This window comes from Somniosus microcephalus, chromosome 27 (genome assembly GCF_052327205.1).
Source record: "Somniosus microcephalus isolate GS21.2 chromosome 27, FLI_Smic_1.0, whole genome shotgun sequence".
Classification (NCBI taxonomy): Eukaryota; Metazoa; Chordata; class Chondrichthyes; order Squaliformes; family Somniosidae; genus Somniosus; species Somniosus microcephalus.
The window spans coordinates 5,474,662-5,490,296 of record NC_141013.1 but is presented as its reverse complement, the minus strand read 5'-3'; the positions used below and the strand labels follow the sequence as shown (position 1 = coordinate 5,490,296).

General features: G+C 45.6%; 1 protein-coding gene across 4 annotated transcripts in view; it reads right to left on the bottom strand.

Annotated features, from left to right (window-relative positions):
- Window positions 1–6,013: 6,013 nt before the first annotated feature.
- LOC147099934 (uveal autoantigen with coiled-coil domains and ankyrin repeats protein-like) overlaps window positions 6,014–15,635 on the bottom strand; it is a 173,460-nt gene continuing 163,838 nt past the window's right edge. For all 4 annotated transcript variants that reach the window (XM_085968409.1, XM_085968405.1, XM_085968408.1 and 1 more), the window contains 2 exons: window positions 9,999–10,064; window positions 6,014–8,276 (listed from right to left, as the gene is read on the bottom strand). In XM_085968409.1, the coding sequence (XP_085824535.1) occupies window positions 8,205–8,276; window positions 9,999–10,064 (138 nt within the window). In that variant the 3' untranslated portion in view covers window positions 6,014–8,204. The remainder of the gene's footprint in view (window positions 8,277–9,998; window positions 10,065–15,635) is intronic.

Sequence of the window (15,635 nt, the reverse complement as noted above, 5' to 3'; positions counted from 1 at the left end):
TGAAGTACTTTTGAAGTGTGGTCACTGTTATAATGTAAAACAGACATTACACTAATCTCACAAATGTACTGAAGATGCCAAGTGAAATTTTCGCAGCGTTTGGGGGACTGGGTGGCAAGTGTTGATTTCTGACTGATCGGTCACCTCTCGGACCCGACTGACCAGATGAATGGCTCCCGTGCCACAAGGGTCCCTACATGAAATGAGTTTCCACAGTCTCATTCCAATCTTGCGGGCACAAGTGTAAACACAACAGCAGATTCAGGCCACCTCACTCACAGGCCGTCGATAGCTGGTGTGGGGCGGTCCTGCCACATTGATACAGTAGAGTCCGTTCAGATATCCAATTGGAGTAGAGACTTCCAGGTCGGGAGTTCTTGTTATGAGAAGCACTTTGTCTCTTATGTCAGCTGTGGCTCAGTGGGTAGCATCCTCGCCTCGGAGTCAGAAAGTTGTGGGTTCAAGTCCCCACTCCAGAGACTTGAGCACAAATTCAAGGCTCCCAGTGGAGTGCTGAGGGAGTGCTGCACTGTCGGCGGTGACGTCTTTCGGATGAGACGTTAAACCGAGGCCCCGTCTGCTCTCTCAGGTGAATGTAAAAGATCCCGCAGCACTATTTCGAAGAAGAGCAGGGGAGTTCTCCCCGGTGTCCTGGGGCCAATATTTATCCCTCAACCAACATCACAAACAGATTACAGTATCTGGTCATTATCACATTGCTGTTTGTGGGAGCTTGCTGTGCCCAAATTGTCTGCGGCGTTTCCCACATTACAACAGTGACTACACTTCAAAAAAGTGCTTCATTGGCTGTAAAGCACTTTGGGACGTTGGGTGGTCGTGAAAGGCGCTATAGAAATGCAAGTCTTTCTACTTTGCGGTGGCGAAAGGTGTTCTGTAAACACAAGCCTGCCTTTCTTTATACAGCAAGCATCTAATTTGAGCAAAGCAACACTTATTTTTAAAATTGAGAGTCATCTGCTTGCTTTTAATTTGGTGCCGTGTAACCTTTCGGTACAAAAGGGCTGAAAATTACATTAATAATTGAACACGGTTCTAATGCAAGAGGAACAGTTAATGTGTTTGTAATTCCAGTTATTACTTTGCCAGTAGCAGAGAGGCTCGAGTGACGGGGACACTTACACTGGTGCGACACAGCCTTTCCACCAGAAAGGGCACAGCATGCAGTCGAATTTCTCTCTTTTTTTGCTGTTCAGAACTCGCCATTCAACATTCTCCCTCCCTTTCTCTCACCACTCCTTACTTCAAGGACACCGCAGGGACACGAGTTACTAGATTTGTTTATGCAACAAGTCAACAATAAATTGCATCCAAAACAAATCGATGACTGTAAGAGTACAATGCACAGCTAATATTAAGCAAATGTGAGTGGGGCAAAATAAGAACTTAAGACTTAAAGACTTGCATTTATAAAGCGCCTTTCACATCCTCAGGAATCTCCAAAGCGCTTTACGGCCAATGAAGTGCTTTTGGAAGTGTAGTCGCTGTTGTAATGCAGGAAACGTGGCAGCCAGTTTTCGCACAGCAAGATCCCACAAACAGCAACGTGATAATGATTAGATAATTTTCTTTTAAGTGATGTTGATTGAGGGATAAATATTGGCCAGGACATCGGGGAAGAAGTCTCCTTCTTTGGAATAGTGCCGTGGGATCTTATACGCAGACAGTGCCTCGGTTTAACGTCTCATCCGAAAGACGTGCTAGAATGATAACCGATCACTGGGGTATTTAAGGGGGCATTGCTAAATGACCGAGGATCTTAGCAAGATCCCCCCCATTGGGCTGAACTTCAAAAGATTAATAAATGGTGTAAAACGGAGGACAAGGGTTCAGCTTTAAGAAAAACTGCTAAAAAAACATGAGATCGAGCGACCACATTCTATGGTACAGTCATAAGAACATGAGAATTAAGAGCAGTAGGCCATACGGCCCCTCGAGCCTGCTCCACTGGTCTCCTGGAGCAGCCGTTCAGAGCTGGGATGGCATCGCTGGCAGGACTAAACCATTCCAAAAAATTCCTCACCCCAACTTAGCAACCCTTTTTAATAAGTTCGACAATCTTACAGCAAAAAAAGGCAGGGCAACATAGTGGCACGGTGGCATAGTGGTTAGCACTGTTGCCTCACAGCGCCAGGGACCCGGGTTCGAATCCGGCCTCGGGTGACTGTGCAAACTCCACACAGACAATCACCCCGTGTTTGCGTGGGTTTTCTCCGGGTGCTCCGGTTTCCTCCCACAGTCCAAAGATGTGCGGGTTAGGTTGATTGGCTATGATAAATTGACCCTTAGTGTTAGGGGGACTAAATACGTGGGGTTACGGAGATAGGGTGGGATATGTGTTGGTGTAGGGGTTACGGGGATCGGGTGGGATATGTGTCGGTGCAGGCTCAATGAGCCGAAATGGCCTCTATCTGCACTGTGGGGTATCTGTGATGTGAACAGTGCACAAAGTTAGCGCGGTTCTGCTGAACAATCTTTATTTTGGGGTTGGGCAGGGGGGAAGAGGACAAGAGGGAGTGTGCTGGGGGCAATGACAATGCATCAGAGAGTCTCCAAAACTAGAGCCTAAAAATTACTCTACGAAATTAGTGGGAAGTTACTTGTCCTTTCGCTCAACAGCGGTGGTAACCTGTTACAAAGAAAATGAGAGCGAGAAAAAAGCTCTGAAAATGTGAAACATGGGGGAGGGCGAGATGAAGTAGGGGGTGTGTGGAGCATGAACATCAGCATAGACCTTTTGGGCTGAATGGCCTGTTTCTGTGCTGTAAATTCCATGTAATGTGATGCCAGGTGTTTTACTGTGCCTGGCCTCGGATGAATCCAGTGCGAGTTGGTTGGCTAAACACCCACATTCTCTCCCACTGCTGCGCGGATTCGGTGTGAAATGACTTGTAGATCCTTAGTTCCTAGTTGTGCACACGTCTGCCGCTCAAACCCGCCCATAACTTGATCATAAATTGGCGCTGAATTCAAGGCTCATTCGGAGGTGGTCGCGTGACCTTCATGCCACGAGGAACGGAAACATCAACACAGGTGCTTCTCAAGTTGCGGTTAAGACACATTGTTGAGGCAGTGCAGGTGACCCTAGGAGTGTTTGATCCCAATAATGGGAGGACGGGATTGATGCCAGCAAGTTCTTTACACAAGGAATCAGCAACTGAATGGACACCTGGGTAAAGTGACGGAGGTTGAAGCCCTAGAATTATTGAGGCAACAACTGGGAGTTGTGATCTGTAGGTTCTATCTGAATGAGTTTAATGGTCTTCCTCTATCATACAACAACAACTTGTATTTATATAGCACCTTTAACGTAGTAAAATGTCCCAAGGCGCTGCACAGGAGTATTTTAAGACAAAAAAATTGACACCAAGCCACATAAGGAGATAGTAGGGCAGGTGACCAAAAGCTTGGTCAGAGAGGTAGGTTTTAAGGATCATCTTAAAGGAGGAGAGAGAGGTAGAGAGGCGGAGAGGTTTAGGCAGGGAATTCCAGAGCTTAGGGCCCAGGCAACAGAAGGCACGGCCACCAATGGTGGAGCGATTATAATCAGGGATGCTCAAGAGGGCAGAATAGTAGCGCAGATATACCCATTGAACGGTGTTCAGTCCCCCCAGTGTTGATATCCCTCATATCAGGCACACAGATATTCAGTGTCTCTGCCTTAATTCCGCGTATTTTTACAATGCTGATGTACGTTGCAATTTTAAACTTTAACTGGAAGATGAATGATTCTGCTTGAAATCTCATGTGCGACTACTCAAACCGTTTGGAAAAGCATGAATATTTAAAAGCTTTAGTTAAGGCACAGCATTAGAATTGCTAAACTCCACAGGATTGTGCGCACGTTGCATAATAACAGCAAGATTTAAAACCAAGTACTTCAAAGGTCAAAATCCTGTTGTGCATATAATCACTCTCCACCTTGGCTGTTAATAAAACATCTTTTGTTAATTCAAATGGTGCAATTATAGAGTAAAGTTGAAAGCCTGAACACTTCTGTTAAAGCTGTGAAATCTATTCACTGCAAGTTTGTATATATTTACAGATACAAAAGGCTTTTGTTCCTCTTGTACAAGTGTATCAACACCTTCACCTCCACGTAAGACAGAAGGAATTTTTTTTTTAATTCATTCATGGGAAGTGGGCATCGCTGGCAAGGCCGGCATTTATTGCCCATCCCTAATTGTCCTCGAGAAGGTGGTGGTGAGCAGCCTTATACAACTGAGTGTCTCGCTAGGCCATTTCAGAATCAACCACATTGCTGTGGGTCTGGAGTCACATATAAGCCAGACCGGGTAAGGGTGGCAGATTTCCTTCACTAAAAGGACATTAGTGAACCAGATGGGTTTTTAATGACAATCTGACAGTTTTATGGTCACCATTACCGAAACTAGCTTTGCATTCCAGATTTATGTAATTAACTGGATTTAAATTGCCCAGCTGCCGTGGTGGGATTTGAACTTGCGGCTCCGGATAATTAGTCCAGGGCCTCTGGATTACTGGTCCAGTAACATAACCACTGTGCTACCGTACCCCTGAATTGTGCCGATAACGGACATTACTAGCTTAACCGAGATCTGCACAACAAGCTAATCCTCTTCCTTGAAGCAACAGGAACATTTTTCACCCTCAAACTCCCCCAAGCATTAACCAATTTAGCGCGTGGGATAAATTTCCGCAGATACATGGTTCAATAACTGAAAAGCTGGGATGGTGGTGGGAAGAAGATAAATTCAAAATGAATCTGCAGAAACATTATTTCAGTGAGCGAGCAGTCAATCTATGGAACAGACTCCCTAGGGAGACGGTGGGAGCTGTTGGTATCGATTCATTCAAATTCAAATTGGACAGATTTCTTTCAGAAAATAATATTTGGGGATCCAGTCTACAAGTAATTTGAGACATAGCGTGTGGGGAGTGCAGCGTGCTCAGGAGGAACAGGTGACTCTGGACCTCTGGTTCCCAAAGCTCTCCACCACTGGGGGTTTTCCTCACCTCGTGTCTGGGTCTGTTGTAGACTCATTGATAGAGATTGATCGCTGTGATCAGTCACATCACGTCACGTGACTGCCAGGTTGGGAGGAGGCAAACCAGTTGGTCTTTCTTCGTCTAGCAATTCCTGCATTCCTAACCTTGCTGGAAACCCCTCCAACTCCCGCTGCCCAACAAAAGCAGATCCAAGATGGTCTGGTGCCCACAGGATATTAATGTACCACAGCATTAAACCAGGTTAGCAGGTAAATTTCAAATTTCATCAGGGGGACACACCGTAACATGAGGTGCCAACCACAGGTGAAGATGAGGGAGGGAGGGAGGGAGGGGGCAAAGAAAAAAACAAAAAGGTCATGTTTACCCACAGAACCATCAGGCACCCCTTAAGTGGGTGATTACAGAGGATCACAGGGAACAGGAGACCATTCAGCCCCTCGAGCCTGTTCTGCCATTCAATGAGATCATGGCTGATCTGTGGCCTAACTTGACCCATATCCCTTAATACCTTTAGTTAACAAAAATAACAAAAGGATCGGTGCAGGAGAGCAGACAACAGACTGCCTGGCCGCTATCTTGGTCTGGAAATGCCGTGTGAAAGTTAAGAATCATCGAAAGTGGGAAGAAAAACAGATGGATTTTAAATAACGTTTGTTTTATCCGGTTAATATTTGGATTTACTGTCATTTTGGGCCAGGTGTTCAGGTGCCTATAGATCAATTTGGACACCTAATTAACAAAGGTCATCATCGATGGCAAAGCGCATTAGTCACCAGCTTCACACAAGTCTGTAAATCTCTGTAAACACCATTTTTTTTTTTTTTTTTAAATGGGCAAACGTTTTTTTTCCCCATTACAAACTGATAACTCCCTTCACACCAGGGGTTTCCAGCACAGCTTTCAGTCCCGTTACTGATTATAATGGTAGCGCGTATCGCGACTGAGGTGGAGGGGTCAGAGAGGAGGGCATTATAATGAGGGTCAAAGAAGAGATTCAACTATCATATAAACAGTGAGGTCTATAATTAGATAAATGATATTCATTCACATAACGGTCGTTGCAGTCACAATATAAATTGATAACCATTTGGTGTGGACGAGGAATAAAATGATGTATTGCTGTCAAAAATTAGACAGAAGCTTATTCAGTAACAAAAACAACAGCGTAGGCCAGTCCAGCTGAGAAATACCACTGTGACTCCGTTCTATAAAGGATCTACTGGGAAAAAAAATAGCTCTTTCAACTGCATCGAGAGGTAACAAAGTACAGCAGGAACCTGATGCAAACCTACAAACTACATTAGTTTGTTGCAAAAAGAAAAGCACTCTGGTTAACTTAGTTAAATTAAAACACAGACTTGGCCAGCCAAGTAACGCTATCGAGAAAACTCTACACTGCAGTTGGCTTCAATCTGGAATTACAAGTAGGCACTGAAATTACACCATGTGAGCGTTGCTGTAGGAACGCTCAATGCGTTCATTTTGAAATTGCTTTGTCGGGCCATTTTAATGGCAACATTATTAACCCTTTAATTTTAAATGGGTTACCCCTCCCTGTTAATATAGAAGGAATTTCATAATAATGCTTTGGATATGGATGCACTAATGGTGGCACAACATCATGTCAAGGCCTTTTTAAAGGAAAAAAAAATAGTAAAATGCTGGAATGGAAACCACCAGATTTTTCAGTGTCAAGTCCACAGATTGTTGGAATAAACAATCTTTTTCCATTCTCTGCTTCCAAGTTATCCCAGAGTCCCTGGGATTCAGCAGGACAAAAATATTCTAAATCTCCAGCAATTGAATTAATTTTGGGGTACATCATTTGAAAGAGAACCCCATTCCAACAGCAATGGCCTTTGGGTCAATGATCACGAGCCTCGACACAAACGCGTGGCCGCGTGCGCGCAGCGGGAGCCGCAATCAATGGTCCCGCCGCACCAAGGGACAGGGACATTACTGGGGCCACTGCAGAACCGCCACGCTGTCGAGATTCCGATCACACAGAGCGGGCAAGAGAAGCGAGTCAGATCATGAAGAGGGCGGGGGAAATCAGAGCTCAGGTTTTTGATTTAAAAAAATAAAAATAAAAACGGCAAATGTTGGAACGAAGAACAGAAAATGCTGGAGATATACAGCCTGCTCGTCAGCAGATGAAAGAGAGAAAAGCGAGCTTTCAGGTTCTTCATCAGAAGGCTCTGCCCAAGGATGCACATGCACACCTTGAACATTAACCAGCTTTTCTCTTTATCGTCTCCGACGGACATGTCAAGCTCGGGCGGTTCCTTTGCTCAGCGATCGTCTCCACATCACCGGACCACAGGAATGGGGAAATAAATGGCTTTTTTGAAAAGCAAGCTAAAAATTTCCAGACAGCCAATTCGCAAAAGGCATGGCAGGTGGCAACCACATCTGTCCGCACTCTGCCCCGGATGTCAAGGGGTCGGTATGCACGGCCGAGCACCAAAACACGCAGGCACGTGTCCACCGCTGGTGGCTCGCAAAACCACAGCAAGTGCATTCTCGCGGCATCTTTGCTGCTGGGAGTAAAAAATAAACACACCAGTTCTTAAATTTGTTGCAAGTGTGGAATTCTTCTTGGAGATTCGAAACTCATTGAATCCCAGGAGCCCAGCTAACGGGCAAAAAGCATTATTTTCTCGGTTTTTAAAAAAAAAGAAAGCATTCTTGCATTGGCTGTTGGGTTTCGCAGTGACTTTTCATATGCCAGTTCTGTAAATGTCATATCATCAAATCCTAATCCAGTAACATACTGAATCACCACACCTTAACTTGGGGGTGACAAGCATTATCTTTGTAGTTACAGATTTCCCAGGTGGTCAGGGAGGTCTCAAGTTTGGGGCAGGAGATGAGTGACAATAGAGAAGTATGCACTTCCGACAGGTGGCATCAGATGGCAACTGTACGGTGGTCTGCGGCATTTATTTCGTAACATTCCAAGAAGCTGAACTCCTTACACTTTCATTTTTCAACGAATCCCTGGAATTGTTAATAAGTAGGTAGATGTGAACTGAAAATGGCTTTACATAGGTTTTTTTTTTGTACATTTAAGGGGGGGGGAAATAAACACAGATGAAGAATTTAGGCCATTGGGATAAATGCTACAGCAAAGCTTCGAGTGGTCTGGTTACAGCCTTTAACACAGCAATAGTAAATATTTGGCCTCCGGAATTCTGCTAGCACACAAATTCTTGCCGCATCCGAATAATCTGCAGCAAGGCAGCTTGTACATCTTCATCCATGTGACCCTGCGAACAAGATTGGAAAAATGGTTAAAACTTTTTCTCTCCCGCATAAGTTATTTTCTTGAGGAAAAGAACAGGCACATTCATAAGCAGGAGAAAACATTCATAGAATGATACAGCACAGAAGGAGGCCATTCGGCCCATCATGTCTGTGCCGGCTCCTTGGTAGAGCTCTCCCAATTAATCCCATTCCCCCCATAGCCCTGCAAATTTTATCCAATTCTCTTTTGAATGTTACTATTGAACCTGCTTCCACCGCCCTTTCAGGCAGCGCATGCCAGATCATCATAGCCTGCTGCGTAAAACCACGATCATCTCCCCTCTCGTTGTTTGGCCAATTATCTTAAATCTGTGTCCTCTGGTTACCGACCCACCCACTAGTGGAAAAAGTTTCGCCCTATCTACGCTATCAAAACTGCCTCATAAATTATGAACGCCTCTATTAAATCCCTCCTTAACCTTCTCTGCCCTAAGGAGAACAATCCCAGCTTCTCCAGTCTCTCCACATAACTGAAGTCCCTCATCCCTGGTACCATTCTAGTACATCTCCTCTGCACCCTCTTCAAGGCTTTGACATCTTTCCTAAAAAGTGTTGGTTTTTAAAAAATTCGCTTATGGGAAGTGGGCGTCGCTGGCAAGGCCAGCATTTATTGTCCATCCCTAATTGGCCCAGAATTGGACGTAAAACCCCAACCAAGACCCAACCAGTGATTTATAAAGGTTTAAGCACAACTTCCTCGTTTCATCTGGCATGTGTTAAGGCACAAGATAAAACAGAGTCAGGAGACATAATCCTTTGTTTCTATAGGGATCAAGGGATATGGGGAGAAGGCAGGGACAGGGTACTGAATTTGGATGATCAGCCATGATCGCATTGAATGGCGGAGCAGGCTCGAGGGGCCAAATGGCCTCCTCCTGCTCCTATCATCTATGTTTCCCCATGCTCATCAGTTTGCATTAAGAAGCTGGAATGCCTCATCGTATATCTCAACTGATGCGCATGACGAGCGCCAGCATCTTACCCTGGAGCTCAACTGCACGTGTGGAGAAAACCGATCAGAGAAAACCGCACATGACCAATGGCGTGAGCCAACCTGGTAAATCTTTGCTTCAGTTGAACATTAATGGGACGCGAGCTGTATAAACGGCGTTTATTGAATGGATTAACTGTTGGCAATGACATTCATCGACCCGGCTGAAAAACGTCACTGAATCATCTCCCAACAGGTTGTGAATCTTTTCATACAGTTGGAAGCGCTCCAGAGACAAGGTTGAACAAAAATAACTGATCAGCTCATTCGTCTGGATTACTGGCAATTGCTTTCATGCAGTTTCTCGCACAGCAGTGTTATTCACAGAACACAGAACACAGAAACCCCACAGTGCAGATAGAGGCCATTTCGGCCCATCGAGCCTGCACCGACACATATCCCACCCGATCCCCGTAACCCCTACACCAACACATATCCCCACCCTATCCCCGTAACCCCACGTATTTAATCCCCCTAACACTAAGGGTCAATTTATCATAGCCAATCAACCTAACCCGCACATCTTTGGACTGTGGGAGGAAACCGGAGCACCCGGAGGAAACCCACGCAAACACAGGGAGAATGTGCAAACTCCACACAGACAGTCACCCGAGGCCGGATTCGAACCCGGGTCCCTGGCGCTGTGAGGCAACAGTGCTAACCACTATGCCACCGTGCTGTGCATTCAACCTACCTGTGCAGCATTGAGCAAGTGTGTTCGATAAATTGCAATGACCTCTCGGTGTTGCCTGTCAGCATCCTACAGAGAAGGGAAAAGGTGACGGTGAAAACTTGGCAAAACTTCAAAAAAGCATCCGATTAGATTAAACGATCTCTACGCCAGTACAGTGCATGAAAATCTCCTCGCTTCTTCTAAAAGAAAAAAGTGAGCCAATGGCCCAGAAATTCGGGTCTCCACGGGTGAGTACGCACGGGGTACTCACCCGTAAGCCCAATGGAAGTGCCGGTTTCCTGCATGCACCACGCATGTGCGAGAAACCGGCACTTCCATTCCCCTGAAAGAAGGGGTTCAGAGTTCGAACGCGTGCGCAGGAGAGGCAGTGCGTGCGCATCGAACTTACGTTTTGTTTTGCAGGTTTTCCCGGGAGGGTAAGTCTCCAGAAGTTAGACATTTAAAAAGCAGTCGTAAGGCCTGCTTTTTACAAGGCAAGTGGTGAATTAATTAAAATTAAAACATTTTTTCCACAGGTTTATTATTTTTATAAATACTTTAAAGAAAGGTAAGTTTATTTTTAGCCCCGTTAGAAAATAAAATTATTTTTTTCAAAAATTTAAATTGTTTAAAATAGTTATTTCATGTAATTTATAGTTTATTTAAAAAATTTGATTTTTTTAAAAATGCATTTGAAGATTTAGTGATGTTTTGGGGCCCGTAGTACAGGTATTTATAAGTTTTGACAGCTCTTCCTGTCAAACTTATGAATGGAGCATTCCCTGCTCCGATTGGCTCCCCATGGCCCACATTGAACTAACTGCGCCCCTGGGATACGCAAGCACTGCGCGCCGGCAGTTGGAGCACGCCCAGGATCGGAATTCCACGGGAGCCCACAGCTAAACGGCCGGCGCGCTAGGTAAGTGCAGGTCGGGGGCTTACACCCGCGGGAAGCCCGGGACCCGAATTTCTGGGCCAATAGCTCTCAGCGGGAACAGCAACAGAAAATGCCGGAAACACTCAGCAGGTTAGGCAGCATCTGTGGAGAGAGAGAGAGAGAAACAGAGTCAAACGTTTCAGGTCGATGACCCCTTCTTCGTCTGATGAACAGTCATCGACCTGAAACATTTAACTCTGTTTCTCTCTCTCCACGATGCTGCCTGACCTGCTGAGTGTTTCCAGCATTTTCTGTTGTTGTTTCAGATTTCCAGCATCCGCAGTATTTTGCTGTTGTATTTGTGCCGTCAGTGGGACATTTGAAAACAAAGTCATACAACGCATTGTGACATACGAGAGGTACAGTGCATGGCTTGATCTACACTCATTGAAATGAATGCACAGAAACTAGCGGATATCTGGCAGCGAGTATGAGGCTGTAATCTAAAAGCGAGGGGGCAGAGTAGTCAAATGATAAGTGTCATCTAACAGAGAATTTTGGAGACTGAGAATCAATTCTGCAGCCATTACAAGGAGGGTTGAATGAAGAGGTTTACTGGCAGCAAAATATGAGCACTTTAGAACGTATTTGGACTCCTAGAGGAGATGAGTGCCTTGTAATCACCTCATACATCAGTCCTCTTGGGTTTTCTTAACAAAAGCGACTGGGTCCACACATTGATCCAGGCTACTCAATGCCAAGGCACCTGTCTTCACCCACAGAAAATCTCGCAATTCCATCAAACCCCCAAAGCATTTAGGACCGAGATGAGGAGAAATTTTTTCACTTAGAGGGTGGTGAATCCTTGGAATTCTCTACCCCAGAGGGCCGTGGATGCTCAGTCATTGAGTATATTCAAGAGGGAGATTGCTGGATGTTTGGATACTAAGGGAACCAAGGGATATGGGGATAGTGCAGGATGGTGGAATTGAGTTAGATGATCAGCCATCATCTTATTGAATGGCGGAGCAGTCTCGAAGGACCGAATGGCCTACTCCTGCTCCTATTTCTTGTGTTATGTAATTAAAATCAAACTAAGCTTCATTATTACAAACTAGTGTGAACAAAGATTTTTTTTTCCACCTCACTGGAGTTCGATTTACCAAAAAAACAAATGGAACTTCTCTGGAGCTAGAATTTCAGCAGGAGAAAAGACAATAAGGCTTTCTAATACTGGAGGTTCCGAGAAGGTCTATCTGTAATCCTTCATCTCCCAGCAATAACTCACGATGTTGCAAGCCCTTCTTCGTGAAGCTAAAGGACAAGCTGAACTGCCTTCAATGATTCATTTTAATTTGGTTGGAACAGCGGCTGCTGAAGAACCCAGTACCGCTCATCGCAATCTCATGCCCCAGAGCGCTCTTAAATAGGCATTTGGCCCCACAGTAACATATACAAGGGGACCGACGCCTGCATCTTAAAAAAAAAAAAGCCCAACAAATTTAGCAGTGGCCCGAACAACCCGCAGGCTTAAACTCGTCATCATTGTGCCCGTTTTATGCCAAAGAAACGAGCCCAATGCTTACCAACTACAGGAAACTCTCTTTTAACCGGCACCTAAATATCCGGAAACCTCAAATTCAGGAGTAGGTTCAGGTAAGTTTTACTATATATTAGTGGCCGTGTAACCGGGGTTCCTGCACCTGTGGCCGTGCAACCAGGGTTCCTGCACCTGTGGCCGTGTAACAGGGACTCCTGCACAAGTGCTGGGTAACCGGGTCTCCTGCACCTGTGGCCGTGTACGGGGCTCTCGTACCTTGGTTAAGTATACCTCTCTGTAATCTGGACTTTTTGATCAACCGGCACCACGCCGGTCCCGTATAAAAAAAAAAAGTGTGTTTCCTGTACTACCCCAATCCGTTTGTACAAGGTCCTGGTCCAGCCGCTGTGCGGATGATTGTGAAGTGGTTGTGTTACTGGACTAGTAAACCAGGAGGCCTGGATTAATGATCCAGAGGATGAGAGTTCAAATCCCACCACTGGCAGTTTAAGAATTTGAATTTGGAAGAACTGGTCTCAGCAAAAGTGACCATGAAGCTGTGGGATTGTCATCAAAATCCAACTGGTTCACGAAAATAAAGGCAGACCTCGGGACGTCCCAAAGCGCTTCACAGCCAAATGAGGTACTTTTGAACTGTTGGAATGTGGGAAACGCGGCAGCGAATTTGTGCACAGCAAGGTCCCACAAACAGCAATGTGATAATGAGCAGATCATCTGTTTTTGTGATGTTGATTGAGGGATAAATATTGGCCCCGGGACACCGGGGAAAAACTCCCCTGCTCCTCTTCGAAATAGTGCCATGGGATCTTTTACATGCACCTGAGAGAACAGACGGGGCCTTGGTTTAACGTCTCATCCAAAAGACGGCACCTCTGACAGTACAGTGCTCCCTCGGTACTGCCCTGGAGTGTCAGCCTAGCTTTTGTGCTCAAGTCTCTGGAGTGGGACTTGAACCCACAACCTTCAGACACAGAGGAGAGAGAGAGAGTGCTACCCACTGAGCCACAGTTGACACTGATGTCCTTTAGGGAATAAAACCTACCATCCTTACCCGGTCTGGGCCTATATATGTGACTCCAGTCCCACACCCAACGTGGTTACCTCTTAACTGCCTTCTGAAGTAGCCCAGCAAACCACTCAGTTGTATCAAAGCACTATACAGCAGTTCGAGAAGGTGGCCCATCACCACCTTCTCCGGGCAACTGAGAATGAGCAATAAATGCCGGCCTTGCCAGCGACGCCCACATCCCGAGAATGAATAAACAAACAACAAAAATAGCCGGACTCTGTGTTCTCATGAACGTACAGCACAGATAGCGAGGTACTGGGAGCTGTGCAGAAGGCGGCGGCAACCAAACTGAAGGCATTATAGCTACGGTGAGAGGTGGAAGAGCCTGGGACTGTTTACTCCAGAAGAAAGATAGGGACAGGAGGAGGCCATTCAGCCCCTCAAGACTGTTCCGCCATTCAATTAGATCAATGGCTGATCTGTTGCCTCAACTCCATCTACCCGCCTTTGCTCCATATCCCTGGATACCCTGACCCAGCAAAAAGCCAATCAGCATGGTGCCTCAGTGCAATTTAGCTATTCCTGCAATGCGTGATAACGGGAGTTTGGCTCGGAGCTCTGGTGCATGAAAGTTGCTGTGATCCTGGGGGAAGGTAATGCACTTTACATTTTACTTGCAACTCAGATTCTGAACAGGTACGGAAGATGCATTACAGGAAAAAAAAACGTGTAATATTCAACACGGGAATTTAATATTCCTCTGGTGCACAGCAATTAAGCAGACTACCAGAAAAAGATTAATTGCTCTTTAACTCTAGGCTCTGAAATGTGGAAGAGCTGTTTAATTCATTTAATATTTGGAATCTAACACTTTAGGAGGCAGGCTGATTAAAGTTTAATATTTTCAGTTGGATCCTTACGGCTTAAATAAACAGAATGTACCAGAGGCAGATTGCCGTTACAAATTAAAACTGCAGTTAGCATACAAAGTAAGCAATTTAACTCAACCTTTTAGATCATTTTACTCTCAATTAAAGGGTGACGGGTCTCCCAAACAGATGAGCTTGCCACCAAGAGCATTACCGTCTGTGTAGCAAGATAAAAGCATCGTACGTGCGACGTAACGGCCCCGGAAAATCCTCGGGACACGATTCCGACAGTTGCGCCGGCCCCGCTGCAGTTTGCCGGTGCCTAATTTGCGTGAGGTCAGTGGGTGCTTGTGTCACTACGGGGGCATGTCCTGCCCCAGGCAGCCAGAAAGTCCCCGCCATGGTGATCTATGAATGCTTGGTTTGTAGATTTGTTAAAACTAACCACACAGGAAAAGGCAAGGGTGTGTAGATTAAGCTATTTGAATCAACTTGGTTTCCTATGGTGGGCCTATTTAAAAAAAAAAAATAGGAGCTAAATTTTCTACATTCTATTAAACTCCATAGCAGAGGGAGGCCATTGCTAGTACGATAGCAAAATACTGCGGATGCTGGAAATCCAAAATAACACCAGAAAATGCTGGAAAAACTCAGCAGGCCAGGCAGCATCCGTGGGGAGAGAAATAGAGTCAATGTTTCGGGTCGAAACCCTTCGTCAGAGCTGAAAAAACACAGGAAATGAAACAGATTAAAAGGCCAGTTTGGGGGCTGGGAAATGGGGATGAAAGGACAAAAGAGAAGTGAAGAGACATTAAGAGGTATTCAAAACCAAACGAGATGGTGATAGGACTAGGGGAGAGACATAAGACGGCTCTAGATTAGGTGTGAAATGCACTGGCAGAATGAGAGACAGCTGCCATGTGGGAGAGAGAGAGAAAGGGGGAAGGGCACAAGACAAAGGTGTGGATAAAAAATATATAAAAATGTAATAGGGGCCGAGGTTATGATCTGAAATTGTTGAACTCGATATGGAGTCCGGAAGGCTATAAAGTGCCTAATCGGAAGATGAGGTGCTGTTCCTACCTTGCTACCTGTGCTACAGCAATCTATAATAATCCCACCTCGCTGCTTTCTCAGCGTTAGCTGTGGCTCAGTGGGTAGCACTCTCGTCACAGGGTCTCGGGGTTCAAAACCCACTCCAGAGACCCGAGCAAAAAATCTAGACCGACACTCCCAGGGCAGTACGGAGGGAGTGCTGCAGTGTCGGAGGTGCCGTCCTTCGGATGAGGCGTTAGTCCGAGGGCCTGTCTGCCCTCTCAGGTGTACGTAAAAGATCCCACGG